Source organism: Sparus aurata, chromosome 21 (genome assembly GCF_900880675.1).
Source record: "Sparus aurata chromosome 21, fSpaAur1.1, whole genome shotgun sequence".
NCBI classification, from domain to species: Eukaryota; Metazoa; Chordata; class Actinopteri; order Spariformes; family Sparidae; genus Sparus; species Sparus aurata.
The window spans coordinates 17402386-17429945 of NC_044207.1; the positions used below are offsets into that span (position 1 = coordinate 17402386).

A 27560-nucleotide genomic window follows, 5' to 3' on the forward strand; every position below is an offset into this window, starting at 1 on the left:
TTTTATCACTTTCAGTTCTCCCATAATGGGTTTTTGATTAGATGCCTGAAATAAGGTCTGTAGTCAACAAAAACATAGGGGGGCGACATATCACCAGCATGACCAACAACTGCTCCTCTTTGGCAGCTATCCTTGGCTGTAGCTAGCTACCAGTAGCAAATTAGCTCATGGAGCCCAGCTACACTTGAGTTTGTCTGGACCGGTTACAGAGGGAGTCACCATGGACAACGGGGCTCAGCCCAACTGGACTTGGCTACCTGACATGAGAGAGAACTGGGACTGAACATAACCTCTGAGACTGTTGGAATCAGCTGTCGGTTCAACAACAGGGTAACAGTATGAAGGTGATGCTGCGACCAGGACTTTGACTTGAAGGACGACAAGGCGCGGCAGGCGGGGACAGTCTGGCATCAGGTGAAAATGTTGTGTGGAGCTGGAATATTTTCACTTCTTACTCTGTGAGTTGAGGATTTCTTTTATCCAACCCAGAGATGATTGTGGTAAGAAAAACCAAGACTGCTGTGGTGAGTGTTATTTAGTTTTGGTTGAGTTTGAATGAAGTGGGTTTTACGACGGGTTAACAAGGCAGCTGATTTCTTCTTAGTATGGTGAAAGAGCGTACTTGTACTTTTCTGTTAAGTAAGGACAATACAAGTAAGAGTGTTTAATTTCTTGGCATTTTGAGTTTATTTTGTAATTTATCACACAAACAGCTGGCAAGTGGTATTACAGACAGGACAGGCTGGAGGCTAGCTGGTTAGCATGCTAACTTCAGTAGGCATCTCTACAACACAGTACGTAGCACACTTTGACATCAACACTGTTGTTGAACTGTAATGTCAGTTGATTTTTTTAAATGTTCTAAACTAAAATACTCCTTTAAGTCGGTATATACCAGTCAACATTTTCCTCCGAAGTCGTCTTCAGAACAGCATGATGTTCATCTTATAAATTATGGTCGAATGTGGGGTCAAATAGATTCAATAGATTGATTGTCTTCGGATTCTCAGTCAGATCTAATCAAGATATCCCCCCCAGCTCCACCCTCCTGTCGAAATGTGGTCTCTTCTGGCTCCAAAAAAACAAGTTGCCGACTGCCGTAATGCCAAAGTCAACAACAGCAACAGTTTGTGAATGATTCCAATATACCTAGAACTGATTAAAACTGAAAATGCAGCGGTTAGTTTCCGATTCATCCACCAAAACGTCTCGTTGTTTGCCTCCTGTTATGCAGCTTTCCACCTCTCGCTTGAATGAGGAAATTAATTCTGGAATATTTGTGCTGGCAAGTTCACACAAGTTACCAATCGATGCATCCTCAGTAAAATGGACCTGTCAGGAACACTTCCCAGAATTGTAACCGTTCTTGGCAAGATGCAAACTTGTGTATTGGGACAGTACTTGGGCCACAGAAGATGACGTTTCACAAGGATACAAGGACACAAGATGGACAAGGACGCATACTGAGAGAGACTCAAGATTTAAAACTGCAGTCCACATACCAATGGGTGACATCATGGTGGGCTCACACTTTTATTACACCATTTGGCTTTTTTGTCTTGATTTATACTTACTCTGCTCTCTCTTGACATTGTTTTTAGACTCACTTATAAGTCAAACCAGGATTACATCCCCGAAGCCAGTAAAAACTCAAGGGATGTTGAACTTTAAGCTGTCCGATCAGGTGATGAGTGCTCGGCTGACTTGCGCTCCTCAGGGCTCAGCTGGTCTCCTCCTTTTTGGACCAGCATGTCATTTTAAACATGCCACGCTGTAGAGAAGACAGCCACTGTTTGCTCAGCTGTGGAGCTTTACGCCCACATCTGGACGCAGGCTCTTGTTAGCCTTACACAAGCACAGAAGAGAACTGGCTGGCACCTCTCATTTGGCCTCAACAAACACCATCCAGCGTGCAGGTAGGTAAGGTGTGGAGGGAATGGGATGGGTTTACGCCATCTGCCTGCAGCCTAGACTGAACATACTGTGGCAAGGAGAGACATTTTCCGGATGCATCTGCACGTAGGTGGGCAGTGTTTGGAGAGGTTACCGAGGGCAGGGTTTGGTATTTGCAGGTTATATTTCAACAAAGCGGGGCCACGTGAGAGCCGGCGGGGACGTAATGGAGGAACGTGCTCGGCCTACAGAGAACGTCTTGACAGGTTGGTTTAGGCACAGAGCAGAGAAATTCCTCAGCACTTCTGTCATCCCGCTGAGATTAAGAACTGCGCTGAGGTCAGCCGTAGACCAGCGTGTAGGGCAGACAAACTGGGCCACTTCCTCACCCGGGGTCACTTACACAAGCGGCAGAGACAGTGTCATAAATTTACAGAGTGAAAACTACATGGTGCACCGAGACAAAACACAGAGGAGTCGCCTTCGAGCGGGACTGATGAGGAGTTCTGTTTCTCTCTCGAGCTGGGTGGTATTGTGACTTGGGTGGTATTTTTTGGGGGGGGGATGGCTCAGAGGAATTGCTACTCTTTGATTGTACTGTACTGTTTTTCCCGTGAGCTCCTAATCTCTTTCTTCAAACATTCATTTTTCTCTTCCATCAATCTGTTTTGTTCACTTTGAAATTCCCGAAGGACATGGCAAAAGGGACTGACTCATGTTTTTGGCAACGAACAACGACACAAATTCCTTGTTTGATTGTCTTTTTAACAAATCAGTGTTTGGTAAAGAAAACTGAGTATCCCTAACTCGTAACCAGTGGATTGGATTTTTGTTATCTTGACTGAAATAATATATGGTTTAAAAACTAAATAATAGTATACACAGTGTTATCTTCAGCACACACAACAGCGACTGTTTTTTTAGGTTGATTAAATTAGCACACATTCCCCAGCATGCGAACAGCTGTGAGGATATTTTTGGGGGATTTGATTTTATCACTTCATCTTCTGATGCTTAATATTCAGTCTTGGTGGTATTTATTTTAATACTGTCAGTTTTTTATTGTTGTCTTCCTCTTATTTAATTGTTTTCTGCCGAGGTTACTTCTGGCCTTTTGGCTGTCAATCCTATTGTAAGTAAAACTTTAAATCTGTACAATAGGTCTAAAAATTGCATGTTTTATATCAAAACATAAAGAAATTCTACACAAGGCCAATTTAGATTATAGATGTATAGATGCATAGATATATTTTCTAACTTCTAAAAATGTGATGGCTACAAACCAGCTTATATTATTCCTATTTACATTAACACTTGATGTATAAACACATTTTTAAGTGTTCCTTTTTATTTATGTTTAATGTTTAACACATAAATAAAAAGGAAATCTTAAAACTGTGTTTATACATCAAGTGTTAATGTAAATAACTTAAAAATGCAATGAGCTGAACGGATAAAGAGTAGTTTAAATCCCCACAAGCACCTTGTTTTTGCTGACCTCTGGCAGTTTAAAGGTCTAATAAGTAAGAAATTGCCAGAATTTGAAGGCAGCTACAAAACTATAGGGGGCGCCATTACTGCTGCTTAGCTTTGCTTTTGTTAACAAGTAACTCAGTTAGCCGTGGAGCTAATTCTAATTCTAATTCCTGTCCAGTGACCTCGGATGACAGAGGGTCACTGCAGTCAGCAGGGCTCAGTCTCAGCCAACTCCCAGTGAACACAGCTGGACACCAGACTGGGACTGAACTCATGCTGGATTCACATGCTCCCAGGATGGTCACATTCCCCAAGCTTGGGAGTTATTTTTTCTGACTTTGGTGTGTTCATATCATGTCAGAATGTAGGACCAACATGGATGCCAAAAATAAGTTGTTTTGCATTTTACGTTTAAACAACACATTGACAGCTGATTCCAGTATTTGAGTGACAAGGAAGAGCAAGGCAAACTATATAATGACAATACGGTACACGACTTTTGTAAAGGGTTCTAACCCTCAACCCAAAGTTTACTATAATCTGCCTTGGTTTCCGTGTCACATGATGTCAACCTGCCAACTCCTGTCCCAAATTGAGTTGTTGTTTCAACTGACAGATGCCAGATTGAAGATGGGATACAGTACAGGGGAGATTGTTCATAATTTATGGTGCGATTAGCAACTTCAGACTCGAGAATGGAGTAGAAGTTTAGGGTAAATCTACGTTGAATCTGCAAATTAATGCAGATACGTTAGCTGATGGGTTGAAAGATTGCACGTCGGCTGAGGCGTTCCGTCTCTTCTGCGCTTCGCGTGGACTGTTAACCTGCACGCAACGAGAGCTTGCTCAAACATGGTCAGCCACGACTTTGACTACAAACCAAAACCAGAACGCTTCTGATACCAAAGTCCCTTACCTACAGATTCTTCATTCATATGCAGATATCTGTTTGTAGAGATTACTTTGGACTACATGTATTCACCCTAAAGCAGCAACTGTCTCTCCCAGTCTGGCTCTTTGTTTTTGGAGGCTGGTTCGATCTCTAGCCGTGGGTTCAGGATCAGGCCGTAGCCTTTGAGACTGCAGTTGTTCAGCATGCAGTAGTTGTCCATCCTGAACCGAAGCAAGCGAGAAAACAAAACTCCACTGGACGCACCTGCGGTATTAACAGCATCCTAGTCATGTATTATTTTTGGGTAGTTGAGACAAACGGGAGATGGCAGCGCTCAGAGTCAGTGTTGTTCTTGGTTAAATCTCTGTCTGACATTCCAGAGTCACTCCAGTATTTACAAAGGCGGCACGGCCAACAGCTCAGCCGGTGTGCCTTCAGTCTGATTCATACACTTGGACAGCAGGCCAAGACGTGGCCTTTCTCAAAGCCCACCAGGGTTTAGGCGGAGCAGACGTTATCTGAGATCCAGGCCTGCAGACCTTTAAGTGACCGCTCTGAGGATTGATGGTTGTTTTGTGACTTTGACTTGGTATTCACACGACATCTTATCGTGAGTTACTTGTTTTAAGTTGAGTCAGAAAAAGAAAAAAAGTTGAAAGAAAGTTTTTTTTTTTTTTTATCTCACTGCCAAAACAGAACTCTCCTATGAATAGAAAGCAGGGTGATGTTTCTGCAAAATGAAAAATATCCTGACACAGTTCATGACTGAGCTCAAAACTATTTAGACTTTGCTAAACACAGAAATTTAGAGATACAGTGAAACACTAGCATTAATCGAGCATGACGAACATTCTCTGGATCAAGCTGCTCGGATGTGAGGATGTTCTGCATTTCTCTGTTTTTATTTTCACAGTCCTGTCATTTCTGTCCTTTATTTGTCTTTCATGTTTTCTGGGTTTTGTTTTGTCTTCTGCCGTGTGTCCCTCTTGTGTTCTCGTGTTCCTCCCCAGTGTGTTTTTCCCTCCGAACCTGCTCTGCGTCGTCTTCATTAGCCCAGCCCTGTTCCCAGTGTGCCTCCCAGCCTTACAACTCCCTCCCTGCTCTCTTGGGTTTCTACACTCATTACCCTCATCTGTGTTTCTCCATCTCTACTCCACCTGCACCGCTTCCCCTACGTTAGTTTAGTTCGTATTCAAGCCACATGTGAACTTCATGGCACAATTTAAGCTGGATCAAGAAAAGGATTTGTCTTTTTCCATTCACTACCAGGCAAAGGTTTACCGAAATAAGGTCCCATGGGACGTGACTTCGGCTCTCTGTTTCCTAATGTTCCTCTCCAAATGATTTCTCAATTCAGTCATCTAATAATTGATCATTAAAATAATTCTTAGGATGATAAGGATGCTACAATAGGATGCTAAGCGGACCAAAAAACCCAGTTCATTTTCAATGTTGCTCTCGACAAGTAATGTTGGCCGCCGGCACTTGACCTTGCGCATCTATCTAACCTTCAGCAGCTTATCGCCTCTTCACAGCATCACCTCTCACACTCCATTACTGCACAATTAATCTAACTGTTATGGGCTGCAGACAGAGACAGCGAGTGACAAAGTGGCTGGGACACTTGACAATTTGCGTGTGTCATATTCCATCTGTCACCACAGCTCTCCATCGGTGATACTGACAGTGACACAGAGAGCGAGGGATGTTTTGCGAGGTGGATGGATTAAGCCGGTGGTCGGAGGGAAGCGGTGTGCTGCTCTGATAGCAGCAGGAGCTTGTGAGAGCAGAGTGGTGAAAGTCTCAGACAAGATTTAAACAAACACGGACACAGACACTGGCCCGGACGAAGCAGCGGGCATCCTGACAGAATAAGGCCACAAGATCGCACACTGCCATCTCCAGATCAGCCGGAGAAGCAACTTCCACAACCACTTGGGACGCTTCTGCTTAAATAATTTCCCAGAGTCAGGGGCAATGAAATGCTGGCGTCATTTCTTTTTATTTAATATTCCAATGTGGGACATTTAGCGGCCAATGCATCATCTCTAGAGATAACTGAGACGTCAGAGTGATTTGTATGAGAAAAGTGCAGCAGAATTTATTGTATTGCAATTTAATCTCAGCCCTGCCTTTCTAACTTTCCTGTCTCCTTGCCGATTACAGCCTACGTGTAAAAATAACTCTACAATAGTTCAGATGATATGAATCTTAACGTAGCATACATTGGGTTAGGTAGTATCCAAACTGGTGTAAGCTGCCTGAAAATAGATTTCTTTTGCAATAAAAAAATAGTAAAAATAAATTAACACTGTCATGAAAAGATATGTTTCTATGTGTGGTTGTTGAGCAGCAGTTCACAGTTTATTCCTCTCATTGTTTGCCACTACATCTCCAGTAACAGCAAAACCAGAAATTCTCAGAGGTTCTCACTCCTCCATGCTCCTGTGCTTGCATGACATACAGTCCTGGGTCGACTCTTGGGGGAGTTTTCCCTTTGGAAATACCCCCATCTTCAGGCCGTGCTCTGTTTCCACCGGCTGACAGCTTGTCTCAGTGGCATCAGCTCCTGCTGGAAACATCACAAAAAAGAAAAAAAAATATTTGAAATTCAGAACTCAGCAGCTCAGTGACTCACTGCTGCAACAATCAATACTCCACATTCAAACTGTGCTCCCTCTCAAGGATTTTTCTCATAATGTCATCCAGTGAAGGACCAAAGTGTTAATCTCTGCTTAATTGAAAGTGAAGCAGTCAGTGTGCGGGTGTTTTCATGTTTGTGTGTGTCTGTGTGTGTGTGTGTGTGTGTGAGTGTGTGCGCGCGCTCATGTACTTCCATCAAGACCAAGTTTTAGGCATTGAAAGTGAGGAAACTAGGAAAAGTGAAGGCATGTATGTTTTGTCCTCGTCTTTGCAGGAGAAATAAACTTCTCATCATGGCCGGATTAACACAGAAGGCCGAAAAAAATTAGCTGTGGTCCCCCATCGACTGCCCCATTTTTTCAACAAATGGCAGCTGGTCAACAGCAGCAGAAACACAGGACAAAAACACACATCATAGGAACAGTTTCGTGCAAATAAAAGGCAGAAAGTATGACAGTTAAGCATTCAATTGGTAATGAATCAGTCTCAATGTTGTCCTGATGCATCTTTATGACATGTTTAAGTGAACAAGACCATAAGTGGGAAGATCGGCTATTTTTTATTTGTAATGTCCCTGCAGATCCTGAAAATGTAAAACATTTTTGAGTGTTGAGGATAAGTTGAGGAGTCTCACGACCTAAGGAAAGCTACTCTGTGGTCTGGTGGTACAGCAATGGATACTTCTGTATTGCCAGACAGAACTACCGACTTCTACCGTAACATTTTATGTTGGCCTCGTCATGAGTCAATCTGAGTCGTGCGTGCACCAGAGCGTCCATTAAGCACGGCAACACCCACTTGGCCAAACTACATGCAGAGCTGCAGTAAAACTTGAATTTGTTAAGTTATGAATATGATAATGTTTGCTAATCATTATGTTGGACAGCGATGCATGGCAACCTGCAAATACATATATTTTTTTTCAGTGTTATAGTGTACTGTGCGATTATCTGGACAAATTTTACTTTAATGCTCAGACAATATTGTTCTTGAAACTTTTGAGAATGGATTTAATTAAATTTAACAAACTGTACAATGCGCTACAATAGGCGACCAAGCGCCCATGTCCGAAGTAAAAGTATGTGAAGTATGTGGCTATGAATCAGTTTGTTTGTTGTTGTTTAACACACCACTGTAGTCATCGCTGTTTGTTGAGCAGCAAAAAAAAAAAAAGGAATATATGCTTAAAAATATGTTGTGCATTTCCTTCACTTGCTTCCAAAACTGTATGTACTCGTAGTCGTATCAGAAATGAAAGTTCCTTGTAGCTCTTGAACTACTCAAATGAAAGCATACAATCATGAAATATTAACAGCGTCAGTGGGTTGTGTATGTAAAATGTTTGGATGTGGAAACAGACAACACTTTTGTTGCCCAGAGCTGCAGAAACCAGAACTCCTATTTCTCTGTAATACTGCCTGACATCAGGTTAGCTGTGTTCCAGTTAGCTTGTGGTAAATTGATTAAGCCCACATTTATTCAGGTATGTGCAACATGAATACAAAATATAAACTGATTTTGACACAGGACCCATACAGGACAACACCGGTACCTTTTTGGACCCCCGGGGGTCTGAGGTAGATGGACAGGCCAAGGCCAGTGTCATTTTTTTTAGACCTGTCCTTTCTATTTCCTTCTTTGTTATACAGAAGTCTTGTTTTATAAGCTAATTAGTTTAACCCCGTCTTTTAGCCATGAATTAAAAAATACAAAGAAACTAGGCCTGTTTGAGGATTAAAACCAGGGTTAGGGTTTCAATTATGTCAATGAGAATCCTTTAAAGTATAGAAATAGTGTTTGTGTGTGTGTGTGTGTGTGTGTGTGTGTGCGCGCATGTGTGTGTGGGTCTTGCACATACAACTTTGTGTAGATGTAAGTTTGAGACCTCCAAAGCATTAACTGTATTTCTCTCTGGGTAAGGAACACGTTACTTTCATTTTTGATGAATTTCTTTATCCATATTGAAATGAATTCATCGCTCTTTTATTAATGTTGATGCTCATGTCCAGATCGTCGTCTTCTGTTATTTGTGCGTTATCATGGTTACCACGACTAGCAGCCACTTAAAGAGGGTAATGGGAATCTTTCGGACCGAAGGTTCGCTTGAAGGTTAGATTAGTCAAGAGTTAAGATAAAAAAAGAATCACAAGCGTCAAAGTATAAATGTGTGTGTGTGTGTGTGTGTGTGTGTGTGTGTGTGTGTGTGTGTGTGTGTGTGTGTGTATGGCTGGGTTGCCTAGCACCAAATCTGTTGTGTTATCCATTTTAACATTGAACCTGCTCTGGGTGACTAATTCAGATGATTCAGGCCTCATCTGTGCTTTGAAAGACTCTGAAAGTGAAAAGAAATTAGTGTCGAACAGAAAAGCTACATTTGCACTTACAACTAATTAAACTCTTGTCTAATGATAAAAATTAAAGCACATGCACTTTCGTTCGACTTGTCTCTCGAGCTGCCAGCCTCGACGTCTCTGCCTGCCGGTGCTTATGTTTATATGGACGTCACAAATATACCAAGAGTTTGCCTCACTCCATTCTGGCACGTGGCCAGGGGGTTTTATGATTAAAACCAGATTGTGCTTGCCCAACTCAGAGACGCAAGAAAAATAGATTGCAGTTACGCATACTCCGCACAAGAGGGAAGTGTAGAAACATGCACGCCTGCCTCTGCAGCATCTGTAAAGGTGGCCTTTTTGGAGGAACTGTATGTGCTTGATTTTCCCCTCTGCTGGAGGGACTTTTTCACAGATGTCGTCTTGTTATTAAGTCTGCTTCTAGTTCACAGTCAGTAATGACACATCTGACTGTGGCATGAGAAGAAAGGTTTAGTTCCTCCTCATCAAGCCTCAGCAGTAAATCATGCCAGTTCTGAGTCAGCGCTATGATCATCCTGTAGATATATAACGCCTCTTTTATGTCACATGATAGGAGTCAAGCTGCTGTGGGGTCTTCCTAAGCCAAAAACATCTGAGCTCCAGCCAAGTCTCGGTTCCTTCGAAGTCGTGACTAAGTTACACTGCAAAAGGAGGCCTGACTTGGATTTTATCCTGCACTCTGCCCTCAGACTGAAGTGAGAAACATCAATCCAAATCAAAGGAGTTTTTAAGCTTGAGAGTTGTGTTCAAACATATGTAATAATCTTGTTTTGCAAAGATCAGAAATTCCTCCAATCTACTCAAAATAGTCTCTTTTTGTGAACTCTTCTCCAACTGCCTGACTGATTCTGACCACATGTGCCACCAAACTGAAGAGCAGACACTCACTTCTCGTTTTGACTTGCCAAGACGGACGGCTTTTTGCAGTGTAGTGAAGGCTGGGAAATCATGTGACATCAACAAAAGCAGACACATTACGCCCCCTCCGCCGCCACCGCCCACACACAGACATCACACATACACACACACGCGCGCGCACATTCATCAAACACACACATAAACCCTTTTTTGTAGTAGGGAGGAACACTGCAATTCATTTACTGACTCTGAAAACCACGCTGCCAGTAAACACAGCAAACGTCATCAGCTGTGAGCGCTGATGGAAACATCAACACCGTAAAAGAAGGAGAAAAAATAGACCTCTTGTATCTGAACTCACCATGAGTTGTTCCCCTGCCTGCGTGGTCCCACTCTGACCTCCACTCGCTGCAGCAGGGTCTCATGTTTCAGGCCCCCATGGCACTGGGGCAGACCACCCCCCTCCTCCTTCACACCATGCTGGCGTTCTGGCGGCCTCTCCCGGGGTAGGCTGGCGTCCTCAAAGGCTTGGAGGCCGGGTACGAACCTTTCCCACACCGCCCGTTCTGAGGGTACAGAGGAGGCTTCTGAGTTCTCGAATTGGAGGTGCTGTTGCCAATAATGACTTTAGGGTCCAGGCTCTGTGGGTGTGGCTCAGGATGAGGTTGGCCAATGTGATTGGAGTCTCTGGGAGGATACAGGTGAGGCGGGTGTCCGTTCACACCTGGCCTGACATGGTTGATGTCCTTGCTGTGGTTGGGCGGGGTGAAGCGGCTTGTTTTCACGACTGATGCCATGTGAACGGGCGAGGGAGAGTTAGTTCTTAATATGATCCGGTCTTCATCAACGTGCTGCAACGCCTGGACAAGAGCTGGAGCAGGCTTGTGATTGGGCAGCGGGGCCAACCTGAGATCACCAGGATGAACTGAGCCGTGAAAGGTAGTGGACGACCCCTGAGTGATGCAGGCCGCCTCCTCACTGAGGTCGATACCGGCTGTGAGACGATCGATCTGCTGGACCACCTGAATGACAATGAAGAGAGTCGGTACTTGTCCAAACTGCAGAAATTAGTGACTTTAGGACATTTCTTGTACTTTACTGGCATATTTTCATTTGATTTCATGTTATATTTCCCTAAAGGTCAGAGGGAAATATTTTACATTTTACTCAAGTACGTGTCTCTGACAAAAAAGAGAAAAAACAGAATCACCAAAGAGACATTGCCCCTCTTAACTTCTCAGATGGTTACCTGCGATAGAGGAGATGATGCTCAAGCGAATAAAAAGAGAATATTCCAAAAAGTAAATACAGATTTGTGTTACAGAATTTTCTTTATTTTCTCCTATTAATCATCTCACAGTACCTCAGATGTGTCTTGTTACCCTTCATCCATGGAACCTCCCAGTGAAGTTTAACATTTATGTAAACTGATGTCATTTTGGACAAACTGTTTAACTTTAATTTACTGAAATATCCTGCGTCCGATATGTATGTACCTTTGTCACAAGTGTTTGAGCACTGCTGATACACTAAAAAAAGTTAACTTGTGTTATCACAACAAATCTAATTTGACCAATGGAGCATTATATCACCCATGTTAGCTCACACACTAAAATACAAAAAATGTGACATTACCAGATAAGTATTCAGTGTTTGCCATGAGAAGCAGGTAAAAGCAGTTGTGCATCCTGACACCCTTCTTTTGTCTCGAAATGACCTTGTACAGCTTTTTTTTTGTTCCTATAAGAGTTTTATATGCAATATTGATGTTGGTATTGGTTCAATAAAAAACAGTTTTCTAGATTCTTGGCTCCAGTTACTTGTTAGTTTGCAGACAGATTGCCGCAGATCAATTCTTTTATTTTTATTTAATATTGGATCCAATGATCCACATAACACAGTACATATATATATATATATATATATATATATATATATATATATATATATATATATATATATATATATATATATATATATATATATATATTTATATAATATAAATTAATGTATAATTAACTTTTACTTTTACTGCTGATACTGATATCAAATACTTTTATTGAAGTTCTATTTGTATGGGTGACTTTCACTTTTACCAAAGAATGACCTTCGGGTAGTTGTACAAACTGGTTACAGTTAGCTCCACCTCATCCAGCTATTGATACACTGGCATTAACAGTCTAATGATGAGGTGCATGATGAGACTGTGCATCAGTAACAGGGGCCAATGTGATTTATTTTTTATATTTTTTATAACACTTGTTTACTTTTATGTGAGTAGTCTTAGGATTAAAATGCAGGACTGTCACTTGTAAGGGGGCAATTTTTATTTGTTGTATTGGCACTTAAGGAAAGGAGGTGAGCACTTGTTCCAACACTGTCACTGTATGTATGACCTAAGAGTGTCTCTGACTGAAGCAATAATCAACAATTCAGCCATGATTCTCATCAAAGCTGGTTCATTTGCATCCTTCTGTTTCCCACGCCTTAAATCACAACCGTGGTGACTCTTTACATGTAATGTTGCGTCGGTACTATGCAATGGCCTTGCACAGATGCATTCAGCCGTGAATCAATGCCATTTCACAGCTGCATGCAAAATGGATACTGTAAGAGCAAGGCATCATTTAGTAACGGTCTCGAGCCAGGCTTTTTAATGTGCTGGCCGGAACGCTGCCAATATCGGCGGTGTTCAGCAAAAGGTCAGTGCAAATCGTTCTCAATCACTGCTTCGGTAAGAGATGATTAGTGAGTCACAAACAATGCAGTCATCATGCACACACACACACGCACGGAGCTACTGATATGTTCACATGAACATGTACCCACTGATACACGACCTGTGCCGAACTGGTCTGCGCCAAGCTTTGTGCTAATCAATTTAAATGTCACAGTGTCCAGGGGAGCTTTGATAAAAGGCTGGGACACCTGCGCCTGACGCGTCGTGTTCAGACACCTGCTGTACACATAAACAATAAAACAGCTATAATAACAGACCCTCCTACCTCTTTCATCTCCACGTGAACTTGCTTCAAACCCCCCAACACATCCTCCAGATCTGTCACCACTTGTCTGATTTGATCCCTAACCAGATCTTGCCTCGTCTTCTGCTTCGCCACCTCCGAGCCATGCCGCCAGAGCTCGTCGGTGGTTGTTGGCTTCGAGGACTCTGGACTGGTGATGCTAGAGGGAGGGAGGCAGGGCCCCTTCTGTCTGCCTTGTTTCAAGTGTTTTTGTGGGACCTCAGTGGGGAAGAAAGCTTTGTGAGAGCCACCGCGTCCATTACAGCCCTCCTCTGATCCACCCTTCAGTCTGCCTCGGTCCTGATGGATATCTCTTTCCTCCCCTCCCTCAAAGAACACAGGCCTCTGTCCACTGTGGCCGTTTGACATGTGTGAACGACCAAGATGGGGATCATGTGACTCCAAATGATAGTTCTCAGAGGTGCAACTTTCCTCCTCCTCGTCCACGCAGACATACCTGACTGTCCTTCTGTGCCTGTATCCTTGACCTTTGACCTGAAGATGAGGGAGAGGATGTGGTATTCCAGCATTGAAGGGCACCACACAGCCACACTGTTCTCTGACAGACGGGTAGTGTCTCACCCCAGGCTCCGGCGGGTAGCTCCACTGGGCAGGGTTCAACTCCCAGGGGCAGACTTGGCTCAAGTCATCTGACTGGCTGTAAGGGCCCGGCCCTGCGAACACAGGCCTCCTCTGTGGGCTGCGATGACCACTTCTCTCTACTCTGTCCACTACGAAAGCTCGCCCTCCTACGTCTTTAACCCGAGGAGCCTGGATGTCTCCCCTGCAGTCCAGAGATGGGTGGTCTGTCTGTCTGGCTGATGCTGGTTTGAATCCGGACCCACTGTGGCGGCCGTACGCTTGCTTCTCATAGTGGACGCAGTGCTGGCAGGAGCAGGGGGTGGAGGTGGAGATGGAGGTGTTGGTGTGCTGAAGAAATCGGTGGTGTCCCGTTGTTTGTGCGCCTTCTGTGTACATGTCCAAAGAAGTCCAGAGAGGCTTGAGCAGAAAACGCCTTAGAAAACAACTGGTTTCCTCCCGTCCCCGCTCTCTCCAGCCCAGTCATTCACTCGCTCTGTTTTCCTCATCTGCGTTTTCCCACAAGAAAAACTTTTCTTCAGCTCTTCTCTTTTTTTTTCGCCTCTCTCTACCCAAGACTTCTCCCTCCCTCCCTCCCCTTCCTTCCTGTCTGTTGTTTCCCTTCTTCTTCTTCTCTCCTGTAGTTGTTAATCTCTGTGCCTGTTCTTTTTCTCTTTCCTGGACTTTCTTGTTTCCTCTACTTTCCTCTAACTTTTTCTCTACTCCTTCTCCTTCCTCACCCTGTAGCCCTCTCTCCTACACGGGGCCCCTCTCCACCTCCCTCCCTCTCTGTCTCTCTTTCTACCTCTCCCGCCTCGTTGTTCTGTCTCATTTGCTGCTGCAGGCTTCTAGTCTCTCTCTCTCTCTCTTACTCTCTCTCTCTCTCTCTGGCTCTGTATTTCCCGTTTCCTCCCCTCCCCTTCCCTCCCCTCCCCTCGCTCTCCTCTCTTTCTCCACCTCTTACTCCGTCTCTTGCCTCTGGTATATTCTCTCACATAGTCGGCTGTACCTGAATTCATGAATTCCTTCTCTTCCCTCCACCTAAAATCCAGCTGCCTTGTGAGCCTCCTCCGGTAAAGGAGTCCATGTGAGGTTTCCTGTCTGTCAGAGAGTGCGTGAAAAGAGTCCCAGCTCCAGAGCTGAGCTCATTAGCCCAACTAAAGCCTTTGCACTCTGCAATTAAACGCTGCCTGGGATTCCTTGGCCGAACGCTGAGAGAGGAGGGGAGGGGAGGGGAGGGGAGGAGAGAAACACAGGGGGAGGTGGGGTTTCAAACATACACAGACGAGGGAGTCTGAGTCTAGAGACAGAGCGACTGCCTTTGTACGAGGGGAACATTTTTTCACCATCCTGTATCTGCTTTTTTTCCCTTCTCTACCTCTCTCCCCACCAGTCCCTTCCCCTCTTTGTCCTTTGCCACTCCTGTCATTCCCACTCTATCGTTGTCTCGCTTCAAGTGATTTTACCTCAACAGCGTGGAGCGAAACTTTACTTTGCTGAGGCAAGCAGAGAAATTATGGTAGCACTGTATAGAAAAGTACGCACCCTTCTCCCTCCTCTCACGTCCATACAATGGAGTTTAAATGCCACCTAAACAGCTCACTGTCAGAGAAGACAAACCACATGTGTTCATGCCATGTGAAATCCATCATGCTTTTTCATTTACGAATCAACCTCAGCTCACTACAGATAATCTCCAGAAAATGGAACAAAATGGAACAAAAAAACTCCTTCATACAAAATTAGAACGCAGGATGAGCAATCGAGATCTGTCTCCATCTGAAGCGCCTGTGTTGTTGTGGCTCTAAATCCACAGCGACTGAGGACAGTGAGGCATTTATTTTCAAAGAAAATAACTGGAGCTTTGAAAACAATGGGTTGTAAAAAAAAAAAAAAAAAAAAAAGAGAGAAAAAAAACCTTCTGAGAATAACAGCAGAGGAGGATGAAGGAGATTCATCCATCCCAGCAGGAGGATGAGCAGTCCAGTCCCAGCTGCTGGGAAAGATTGTTGTAGATGAAACACAGCTGGAGTGACTTTACCTTAACATATATACTGTAGTCTCACAGGAGCGTGAGGATATGCAAAACTGTAGGCAACCTCACACTATACTGAACATGAAAGATTGAAAATAACTTTAATAACTAAATTTAAAAGCTGTTCAATGCACACATGTGGTGGGCAATACTGATGAAATCCTCGAAAGTGATGCTTATAAAGTATATGATATGACGACTAGAACCGTTGGGAACCGGTTCAAACTGGATCCATCAGCCTCGTATGCCTATGAGCTTGTCAATTCCTTTTATCGATGCTGCCATGTTTTTTTCTGACAGTTGAGCATTGTAAAACAAAGACGTCAAACTCCTGCAAACTCTGGCTTCAGTTCACAAAGACAGATGCCAACAGTGTGATAATGTCAGGAGGTGGAGGGGATGGTGTGGGAGTACAGTTCGAGTTCAGCATTTGTGAAACCATCATGGCGTTACAATATTTGTAAGATTGGCCTCACTCGATATTTTTAAGGAGAACTTGCGACAGTTCTGGGACTGGTATTTTAAGCCAAACTACAATTTTTCCTAATCCTAACCAAGTGTTTTTTGTGTCTAAACCTAACCAGACCACGGCATTGTGACAAGCCGATTGGACTGCCGATTGGGTTGGGAAACACCGGCAATATGCTGAATCCTCTTTCTCCGCAAGAGGGGCTTAAATTCAAGGACTGCCATGTAGTTTTCACTGCAAACACAGTGGGCTGTGATTACCCGTTCTTTCTAATCTGACCACTACGAAAGCTCGCACTCCTACGTCTCCAACCCGAGGAGCCACAAGTCCCACTGCTTTCCAGCCAAGGTGCCCATTCAGGTTAATATCCTGTGATATAATGTTAGTGCCATGCGGACAGGTTTCACAGATTTTTCTTTGACCAAAAAACGCCAAATTAAAAGTGACTGTTCTCTCATTTCATCCATTTTTTAACAGCTAGCTCGACTGAAATTGACCAGGAATCAGTAAGACAATCACTAAAGAATCAGATTCGTAAGCAGAATCACTAAAATGGCGTTGGTATGAAAGAAATCTCATCAATTCCCATACCTCATTGTGGTAATAAAACATTTTCTTAAAATCTGATTAAGAAACTATCAATAGAGTTTAACATACCAGCACTACAACACTGACATCTTATCAAGATGATACAAACATGCTCTCAAATAGTTGCTCAATTGCACATCCAGCACACATTGAGAAATGTCATCATTCATTTGGAGTCATGTTTCGGTCCACCTGAAGAGCCTATAGAGTTCTATAGAAAGCTGAAGTTAAAGCACAGTCTGTTTTCAAACCAAAATAATGAGATAAGGATATCAAACATTTAACAATCATATAAAAGTCTGTCATAGATTGATCCTCACAACATTTCCCACAATAATCTAATACACCCAGAGAATTAAAGAGGCAGGTATGACAAAATCCCTGATAGTTAACAAATCTATCGTCTAATGGAATCCATCCTATCGCCCACATCTTTCGTTTGATGACCTTCGTTCCAAGCACAGTTTCAGGACATTTTGTCTGTTACCACACAAATGTTTTAGTCTTTTCATAAACACAGAATCTGAAACTGAGCTTATTGTAAAATTGCCAGTTGATGAACCACCTGCAGAGAACAGTCAGTCAGCCGAGGGAGAAAAGCAATCTGGCTCTAATTTGTTTCTTTATTTATTTTCAGTCAGCTGTTTCCTTTCAACCTTTTTGTGAAAGCATCATTGTTCTGTTTCAAAAAGGAACTTTTGCTTTTCTGCCACTTTTTTGCTTTCAATGACTTGGGCAAACTATTAGCACAGCCAAAATATTTTCACCTTCCACTTGACATTTTGGGATATTATCCACCCCTGAATATACTATACGAATTACTGCACTCCACCCTTATCTGTCTCATACACATGCATATATACAGACAGAAAGATGGAAAGATGAGAGAGTGGATAAGAGGAGGCAGAGCAACACCTCAACCTGTCATCTGAATCTCAGTATTTCTCAGTCGGGGTTCCTCAGGTGGATCCTTGTCTACAAGATACAAAAGGACTATCAAAGGTTGTAGTTGTCACACCGTCTGCACCCGTACAAAAAAGATGGGTGTAGCGTGTGTGTTGCCTCAGAAAGGATCCAAGCTTGTGCAGCTCTTACATCACACCGTTTTGTGTTGGCCTGCCCGCCTCCCGCTCTGCTGCACGACTCGAGGGCACCCGGGAAGAAGGGAAGGAGAGCCACACTTCAGCACACTGCACTCTCCTGTTCTCACCGGGGTCAAGATGACCTAATTAACGCATATGGATACTTCTAAATGATTCTATAACAAGAGCTCAATATGCTGTCAGGGGTGTGTCAGATGGCATGTGGCCTATTTACCCCCCTGCCGATGTGTGGACCCAGATATGTACTGATCCGGACTCTGAGTGTCCCACATCACACTAGATGCAGAATCTTTGTAGATACCACATGTGACATGATTATTGTTTTCATCTGGGATATCACCGCACTGTACAGGATAGTATAGCATAACCTCATTAAATGGGCTCCCAGTGTGTTTATTGATTTTTAATTCTCTTTAACTACCTAAAAGACACTACAAGAAAAAAGCCAAGGAATACAATGTAGGAGACACTACTTTGATAAATATTTGATAATTAATCACTGGCAATTCATTAATTATTGGTAATCAACTATGCCTCACACGGGCACCACAAATTTATAGGACATGTAGGTAGGCTATGCGGGCCTCACGTGGACGGCACCATGGATATAAATGTAGGGGACTATCACTGCTTGATAATCAAGGTCATTAATCACTGGTGATTAATTTTACACTCGTAGAAGGGGCACCACCTCCATTGTTTGATTTACTGAAATAGGCTGGAGGGAACTATTCCAAACATCTAACTGTACAAGTTTGACTTGGATGGTTAGAGTATCAATTTCAAATCAATTTATTCAATCTCAATATTCTGAAGCAGTGAATTCTTTGCACGTATCCATCGATTCTCCACATCAAAATTAAGTTCCAGACAAAAACGAATGATTATATATATTTATTGACTAAATAATTTGGGGTAACATAAATGAACGGACAATTTTAGGACGAACAACAGATAACAGAAAAGGTAAAGACTGTAATTAGAAATAAATAAATTACGTGACCGTTGGCAGATGGTAAAGTTAAAGGGTCGGGTTTTTATATATTAAGTTTAACGGGAGTAATCTTTTAATACTAACGAGACCCTAACCTCAACTTTCTTAAGTTTATAAGATAGAAGTCAGAACTTTAGACAGAAGTCAGAACTGTAGACAGGAGTCAGAACTTTAGACACCACTCATTCTCACGTGTGTGGATCCAACTGTATGAAGACGTTCAGCCTGTTTGTCTGGGCGTCAGGAGGCACTGAAGCTTGGTCTCTTTGAGAGTTCTGGGTTGGACCACGGCACGGCGCGTCGGTCCAGTAGCCAGAGGGAAGGCCGGTACTCTGTTGAGGGACTCTTGGTCCGAAGGCCCAGCGAGGTTTCCACCTTGGGAGCGCTGGGGGCAGAGTCGATCTCGGCTGGGAACAAAGTCCCTTTTGTAGAGACTCCTTGCACGGCTTCTGAGGCAGACGATGGACTGCAACGTTCTTCATCAGATGATCACAGTCTTGAAAAAGACTTTTCTTTGATGTTTCAAAGTGGTTCTTTAAGTTCTTTAAGTTCTGATCCTTTAACTAATTCAACTTCTTCTGGATCAGGCGGTGATACTTTAAAGTTATATTAAAATCAAATCAAAAATCAAAAAGAAAAGAATTTGTTCTATTAAAGACTTGGATAAAAGTAGAGTACTTAAAGTAGTTATTCAATTCGCTTTCTTAGAGCTTGTTGCAAAAATAAAAGTAAAGATTACTTTAAAAATAAAATTAAGAATAAAAAGCAAAGAAGTGCAGAGAAGAGAAGAAAAGTCAGGAGGAGAAACAGGGGGGCAAGAGACCCCGGAGGAGAAGACTCCAAGTCATGACCGAAGTCAGGACCCAAAAGGAGAGAGAGAGTGAGCCAAAGTCCTGACCGAAGTCAGGACCCGAAGGTGAGAGCAAAGCCTCAGCATGAGAGAAGACCAGAGAAGAGTAAGCGAAGTGAAGAAAGAAGAGCATCTTCTCTGTTTTTATGACCTTACAGCAGGCACACCGAGCAGGGGTGGGGCTGGCTGACAATGCTCCTTCTGTGTTGGGAGTTGTGACCCACAACACTTTAATTCAAATAAACTATATTGCCTTAATGTTTCGAAATCGTGTTTTAACTTCCCAAAAACTTCACCATCTTAAAAGTCGAATTTTTGTCTTCGTTAAAAGATGTAACATGAATATGATCCAAGAATGAAAGAATTAAAAACATGATTAAGGCATAAAACAATGGTATACAACATAAACCATGAAGCATACAATACACAGTAGGACCAAGGACTTATACATATTCCTTGTAGTTCTATCTTAAGAAAACATCAGACATTTAACTGGTAAATAACACAAGCATTACACACAAAGAGGATCATGATATGCAAGTCTGTGCCCATCGCAAAGGTGGGGGCTGGTTTCTTTCAAACCCAAAATTCATCAAGTAATAAACTTCATTTGGGCTTGACAATAACATGGAAAATATCTACTGTATGACTTTCGAAATCTGATAAAATTAAGAAGATGAAATTGTAGTTAATAGTTATTCAGAACATATTGAAATGTGGATGAGTATAGGATTGGGATGCAGCAAAGATTGGAATGTCACAGACAGGGTCGTAAAACGCTTTGGCCTGTGAGGGGGGAGGACTGGGTCATCTTTACCCCAACCAACATCAACCCCCACTTCTTGTCATCTGATGTGGAGAGAGAGGACTCTATTGTAGTAAGTCGTTAAAATTGATAAGAAAACGTCTCCAATGATCTGTTTATAGCAAGAGCAACACACCGTCCTAATCTATAGGGAGAAGAGGCCATAGTTTGGCCTGAGGAAGAAGGACTTCATCTTCTTTGTGAGGGGGGAGAAGAGGCAAATATTCAGTCAAACAGATATGCTTTGTTTGTTAAATTAGTCTTGTCTTGTGGTTGAGAGGTGAGAGGTCAGAGGATGGGGAAAGGAAGCAGAGCCTCGTGATGGAGACATAAGGGCTGGTGTTCCTACAACAACGCTGAACATTTTAAGCCAAATTGCCCCTCAGTCATGGTGAAATAATGAAGTCATCAACTGAAGTCTTATGGAAAATACTTATCATATATTTGCAAAACCAAGACATCCCAGAAAAAAAGTAGTATTGTCTAATACATGCCCTTTTCAGGCCATTTTTATAAATTTGACCTGCAACTCATTCTTCTTTTCAATTTACTACGACTTTATCAACATTTTTTTACATTTATATCAACAAACATTTTTTAGATTTAAAACTGACAACTTTTCCCAGTTTATTGGACAGAACATACTGGAGGTTTTGACAGTGACGTGTGATGTGTGTCATCTTCTGATATGTGAGTCCCATATCAGACTGTTAGTTCAACCCCAGCGCACAGATACGCTGTATTTAATGAGCTCTCCGTGATGTAGATCTCAGAGTTATCTTGAACAACTGCGTTCACAAACTTCAGATCCGACAGAACTTTTTTTAATAACACTCTGATCTCATGCGACGTGAGTATCTTAAACTCCAGTTCCGGTTAATTATAACACTGCATAATCGAGCTGAGAGGAGACACTTCCTCCATGCAGCCCCTTGCATCGATGCTTTAATGGACACTGAATGTATAAAACATGAGGGGCAAATCTTAACTACACCTTCTCCTTAAAAAACTGCTACAACTTTTCTTAAAGAAAATCAATGTGAGATAATGGCCTTTACCTGCTTTCACTGTCATTTGGCAAGAAAAAGACAGAGTGAGTATCCCTTATATTTTGCACAGTCAGTGCACACTGCTTGCTTTAATGAGGGTGAACGATTTGAAGATGAGGTCAATCTAATTTCACTCCCAAATGATCTCCTATTGTGAGTAAATTATTGCATATCCATACAAGACACCATCACCACGAAAAAGCAAGATTTTCATCTAGCCTCGAGGTGAGATTAAATTCCTTTTATGGTGAGGGGGAATAGAGTAATGCCGACGAGTGGTGTATTGAAAGTGTCAAAAACAGGCGAGAATCACATAAATAAAGCCAATTCACCTCTCTTAAAGGTGTTTAATGTCCAAAAAACCCCTTTGAATTTAGATTGGACACACTGAGGCAAGAGGTAGTGGAAGAAAAAAAACCTGTAGTCAGAAGTGTTTCCTCCACAGTGTGATAGTGACTAGTGACAGTGTCAGGCCCAGTTTACAGGCCCGCGATCTAACATGCAGTGAGGTCATATCTCATATCAGTGCTCGTGTGAGTCGTGCATGTCCTGCTTTTTGGGGAACACAATGGTTACGTTGTTCCAAAGAGGATTATAAAACAATTCCCATTTCCAAGCCAGGAAACCTACTGCCTGCCTCATGTTCGCTACAAAAAACGCTGCGTCATGCAATTCACAAGATAAGTTAGTCCTTGAGATTCTGTGGGAGAATAAAAATGGTTTTAGTTTGACACTGGAAGCTGAGAGACTGAATGTGGTCTTGCTTTAATGGCCATAAAAGTGGACTATCGAGCAAGTTGCTGCTTTTAGTCCTTCATTCCCTCTGCAAGTTGGAAAATTACTGTCTAACGAGAAAGTACATCATCATTTTACTCATTCAAATTAGAATTAAATCTATAGCTTTAAGTCCTTGAGGCATGGTCAGTCATTACTGCAAGTAACTTATCTTCCAGTTAACTGTACAGCAGCAAATCTGCACACAAAGCGCAAAGCACCTCAGGGTGCCTTGGCAAATTTTTCTGTACGTGGCGAGCATCAAGGACATCACACGGGATTCAGCTGTTAAAAGAAGGCCTGGAATTCAAATGACAAAGGCAAGAAGCACTAATGGACGGTATAATGACAGGGCCAGAGTGTGGTTGCCTTGAAAGCTCAGCTTAGACGGCGCACAGAAAGCTGTTGCCATGGCTGACGGTAAGGAAATGAGACTGAAATGCTTCATTTTGGCTCTGATGACGAGAGATTGTACCTGCCATGGAGACAAAGTACTGAAGGTGAAAAAAAGGACTTTTGCTCATCTGGTTTGGCGCTTAAGTGGTGACAAAGGGGAGGGAGAGATCAATGGCAGACATGGGAGAGGAGTTTTATTGGCCCTGTGCAGACAGCATCAGCGGGCACGTTTCATCGAATGCAAGGGCATGTTTGTAGTTAACGCTGCCTCAGACAAGACCAGATCCAGGTGAGCTGTACAGAAGACCACATGCTAAGATGTGGCAGAGCAGAACAAACTGATAAATGGTATGTCCTTCCAAATGTAAAATTTTAAAAGGAAAAGAATGTAGGTAATGTTAGGTGATGCTGACCTAAGTAACTACTGCTGCTATCTGAGCTTATCTGGACACTTTTCAGTTGACTTAGGTTACTAAACTATCCCATCAGCACTATAATGTGGCTGCGACAACATGCTGGTGTTTCTCTCTCACACACGCACTCCCTTACTTTGCACATCAAACCCACTAGACATCACCGCACAGGTTACCCCAGCATCCTCAGCAGGAGGTTCAGCCAGTAGCACACCGGTTCACTTGCTATCTCTCATGATGTAGTCTAAATATAACATCAGGCTTTAATAGTCAAATCTTAGACCTTGTCACTGCAAAACAGCCAGATTTTACCACAGCCTAGGATCAAGGGGACATTGCCCACCCATCATTAACTTTGGGGTGGACCCAAATGTTTTCTATTTTCCTCAGAGTTGGGACAACTGACAACACAGGAGAAAATGTGAGTATTTTTGTTGATCTTTATTTTTCAGCAGATATTAGTGGCAGGAAAAAATAGCGCAGTTAATGTGAGCTTTATAGGGAACTTAATGTAACAAAACCCTTGTATTGCCAGTTTATGTCTTGACAAATGAATGATAGGACCACCACACTAATAACTCTATGAGGCCACTCATAACAAATAACAGCGTTAAATGTTAACAGCAATGCTAACAACAATGCTAACGTGCTGAAGATTTGATATACAGTACTCCTACTGTTTAGCATTCACACCAGCTTAGCATGCTAATATTAGCTCATTATAATTAAACAAAGTACAGCTGAGGCTGATGGGAATGTCATCAGTTTTTAATATATTTGGATATAAACCAAAAAAATTGACGAATTAATTAATTCAATTATAGGCAGCTGAGTTTCTCCAGACAAAGGTGATCGTGTGATCTCTCAAATCCATCTTCACCAGGCCTCGAGCTGGTGTTCTGTCAACGTCCTTTGAGGAAAACTGGCAGCTACAGCCAGGTGCAGTTTGAAAACAGGTGAGAGTAGTGACTTTTCATTTGAAAACAACGATGGCAAGAGGTTAGAGCAGATTATGTTATAGCATCAGCACCGGAGGCTTCTTCTTGATGGAGAAGAGGTTTTTGGTAATCTCCAGAGGGGCTTTGGTAGAGGTTTGAATTACAAACTAGCTCCACTGGTAGTACCATTCTCCAATTGAATATAGCAAATGGTAGTTAATGTTTCATCCGATCACCTGCCAAGTATGTTTTGAAAGTGCCTGTTTCAATGAGGACCAAAAGACCAACACGACCATCCAGAGCCACGTTGCTAGCATGGCTAAAAAGTCACGACAGGATCCAGACATGTCCAGAGGTCAAGGAACAATCTGTCAGTCACAAATCCGAGATGTCAAGAAAGAGTTTACGAGTCCAGACTCCAACAAGAAACCAACGCCAGCGGCTTTAAAACGACAAAAACATCTTGTCGAAATGTCTGGCTCCTACCTTTTGTTTTATCTGGGAATTAAACGCTGTGGCACCATGAACACATCAGTCGGGGACATGAAAGTCTGGCATGGCGTCTTCCCCACAGCCTGGGACACTGATTCTAAAACTGGAACAGACAGACTTCTTTTCACTCAGATCTGACCTGCAGCAGTAACATGCGCTGACCCAGATAAGCCCACATCACACTGTTCATTAAACAGCTCGATGCCAAGGCCTTTGGTCATGAGTCCAATGCAGAAAATATGAAATGACCACTGCCAAAGTCCATTGTCTGTATGTTTTTTTTTCACAATGGTGGAGGAACTAATCAGATCTTTTACTTAAGACAAAGCAAAAATACACTGTGGGCCTACAGAGAGAATCAGAGTGAGTTCTTATGCAGAAAGCTGGTTCCTGGGAGTGCATATTTACAGCATTCGTCGACTTTTTAAATAGGGTATCAGGGTATAATTAGATACGTATAGGCCTATGTTCAACATCTAGATGATACGGAAATGATGCACATCACACCACTGTTGACATGTTGATGGTTTGATCCCAGTTCCTTCCGTGATGCGTCCCTACTGCTTATGTTTCTCTCCTACATCTTGGCAGGAAGTGTACAACCACCTTCGGATGTCTGATTGTAGTCATGTTGTGTCAGTGCGCAGGTGTAACTCAGCTTGCAAGATGGCCAGAGCAGAGGGGGCAGCCTCTGGCCCACTTACCGACTTTCATAAACTTCCAATATTTCAACTTTTTAATGCAGTTAATGTGCAAAAAACAAAAAAATATCACATGGTGTATGAACATGTTGGGCTGTATGCAGGGGCATATACATAAACCTACTCGATTTTTAAAAAGCTGTGAAGGCCATATTGCGTCTGCCATGGCTGCAGAGTTACAGAATATGGGGTGTAGAATATGTCTCATGTCTCGTCTATCTTCAGGTCATCCTTTAGTTTTACTTGTCTTTTTGTTCCCCTTCCTGTTTTGTTTTGGTGTCCAACTCTACTCTCGTTCCAGATCCCTTCCTGCTCTGTGTGTTATTCCCGCCACTGTGATTGTCCGCCCCTCCCTGTGTGCTACACCTGTGCCTCATTATCCGTCCTCCCTTGTGTATATAGTCTGCATGCTCCCTGTCTTTGTCTCTCTGTAGGAAGTGTTCCAGCATTTTTCCTTGTGATATACTTAGTAGTGTTTGACCCTGTTTTTGTTCCTCAGTTTTTGCCTCTGCCTGATCCCTTTGTCTATGTTTGCTCCGCTGACCAATCTCCTGTGTACCGAACCTCATTCCAACAAAGATCTTTACTCTTTTTTACCTGAGCTGTCTCAAGTCATGCATTTCAGTTCCTAATTTAGGGTGTCTGACCTTGTCAATGTCAGCAGAGACAGTACATTTTTTATTTAATTTTTTTTGGCCTTTTATGGCTTTATTGATAGGTCAGCTGAAGATTCGAACCCAGGTCCGCTGCAGAGCCTCGGCACATGATGCGCGCGCTCTACCAACTGAGCTAAACGGCGCCCCAGCAGAGACAGTACATTTGAATGAAGACATGCATCCTCTGGACAATATAAGAAGCGACACGCCAAAGGAATCACAAAGGGGTTTTCATTTTTGGTAACACAAAAATACTCTAACGAGTTACTCTTCTCACTAGGTAATGCTGCAAAGTAGCGAGTTGCTTTAAAATTCAACACTGCCCAACACCGTGACACTGTTACAGCTCATGCTGGTGGGAACATGAATGCTTGCTCCAAATTAAAAAATTAAATGACACGCTATCCAGTAGTTGGTGAGATAGATTTCTCTCTCTTTATTTCCATGTGTCACAAGCCAAAAAGTTTGGGAGCCCTTGGTGTGAGGCAATCTACATTTTCACACGATAAGAAGGCAAGACATTTAAAACTGGTCACGTAACATTTGGGGAATTAGAGGCTCCATTCATTACACTCAGCAGACTGGCCTCATTCAGATATAATTATCTCATTCTCAGATGCAGACGAGATATAATCATTGCAAATGCCCTCGCTGTAATACATATTAAGAAGAAAAACATCACACAACAATTCTTGTCTTTAAAATTTGGCTGCATAGGCACCAGGATGGAGGTCGTGTGGCTTTGAATATTTATTCAAATACAATATAATATCTATTATTTATTTATTTTGCCGTTTCCTTGACCTTCAAGTTCACGGCCGTTCATTTGTTCAGACTAACCTTTCATGTTTACCGACCGAACAACAGCTAAATAATTTCTCCTCCACCAACGCATTTTTAGCACAAACTGTGAAGCCTCCAGCCTTCATATTTTCCCATTGTAGATGAATGGCGATGCACGCAAAGCGGTGCAACGAGGGAGAAATCAAAGCCTTACTCAACTTGATAGCCACTCGCCATGTATTGTGTTTAATTTCACATCCGTTATGATAATGTGCAAAATCCTCCAAGATAATCGGTTCACGTCAAAATCGTAACTCCTTTCTCACTGTTTCACATCTGCTTCAAATAATGGCCTCAACCAAAAGCCAACTCGCCAAAAATACGAGTGCTGCTCTTTTGTGGATGTTTCAAGCAGCTCCCAGTGTCTTTTATTGTGTAGATAATGGAAATGCACATCACATGAAGAAGAAAAATCCCTTTCTGGTGCACTGTGGAGACACTTGAGCATTAGCTCCCTGCTGGTGACACTATTACTAGTTTCACATCTAATCTGAGGAGAAACATGCCAACATAGATCGCGCGTCATTAAAAGGCCCTTGTGACCACCGTTTATATAAAGTTTCCAAAGATGTCCTCATGCAGCCTTAGCATCAGAGGAGCAACTGATGGTCAGTGAAAGTTTGAGAGGGTTTTTTTATGCTTCGTAAACAGCCATTAAAGAAAGATGGGCAGTCCTGCAAGACCTTGGCTGAACCACCTCCAGAAACAGCTCAGG

General features: G+C 42.7%; 1 protein-coding gene across 2 annotated transcripts; it reads right to left on the minus strand.

The window, feature by feature from the left end:
• Positions 1-663: 663 nt before the first annotated feature.
• LOC115573320 (uncharacterized) lies at positions 664-14652 on the minus strand. Of its 2 annotated transcripts, none has more exons than XM_030404052.1 (3): positions 13143-14652; positions 10499-11159; positions 664-6830 (listed from the first exon to the last, which is right to left on the minus strand). In XM_030404052.1, the coding sequence occupies exons 1-2, from the start codon at positions 14136-14138 to the stop codon at positions 10608-10610; spliced, it is 1548 nt and encodes a 515-aa protein (XP_030259912.1). In that variant the 5' UTR covers positions 14139-14652; the 3' UTR covers positions 664-6830; positions 10499-10607. The 2 variants fall into 2 exon arrangements, with proteins under 2 accessions (XP_030259912.1, XP_030259911.1); XM_030404051.1 differs by having other exon boundaries at positions 6240-6833.
• Positions 14653-27560: the final 12908 nt, after the last annotated feature.

Excerpts from the sequence above, each read along its gene's own strand:
- LOC115573320 (XM_030404052.1), bottom strand. The coding sequence starts at position 14,138 with ATGTACACAGAAGGCGCACAAACAACGGGACACCACCGATTTCTTCAG. Across the intron at positions 11,160-13,142 it reads TTCACGTGGAGATGAAAGAG|GTGGTCCAGCAGATCGATCG; the intron begins GTAGGAGGGTCT and ends ATTGTCATTCAG.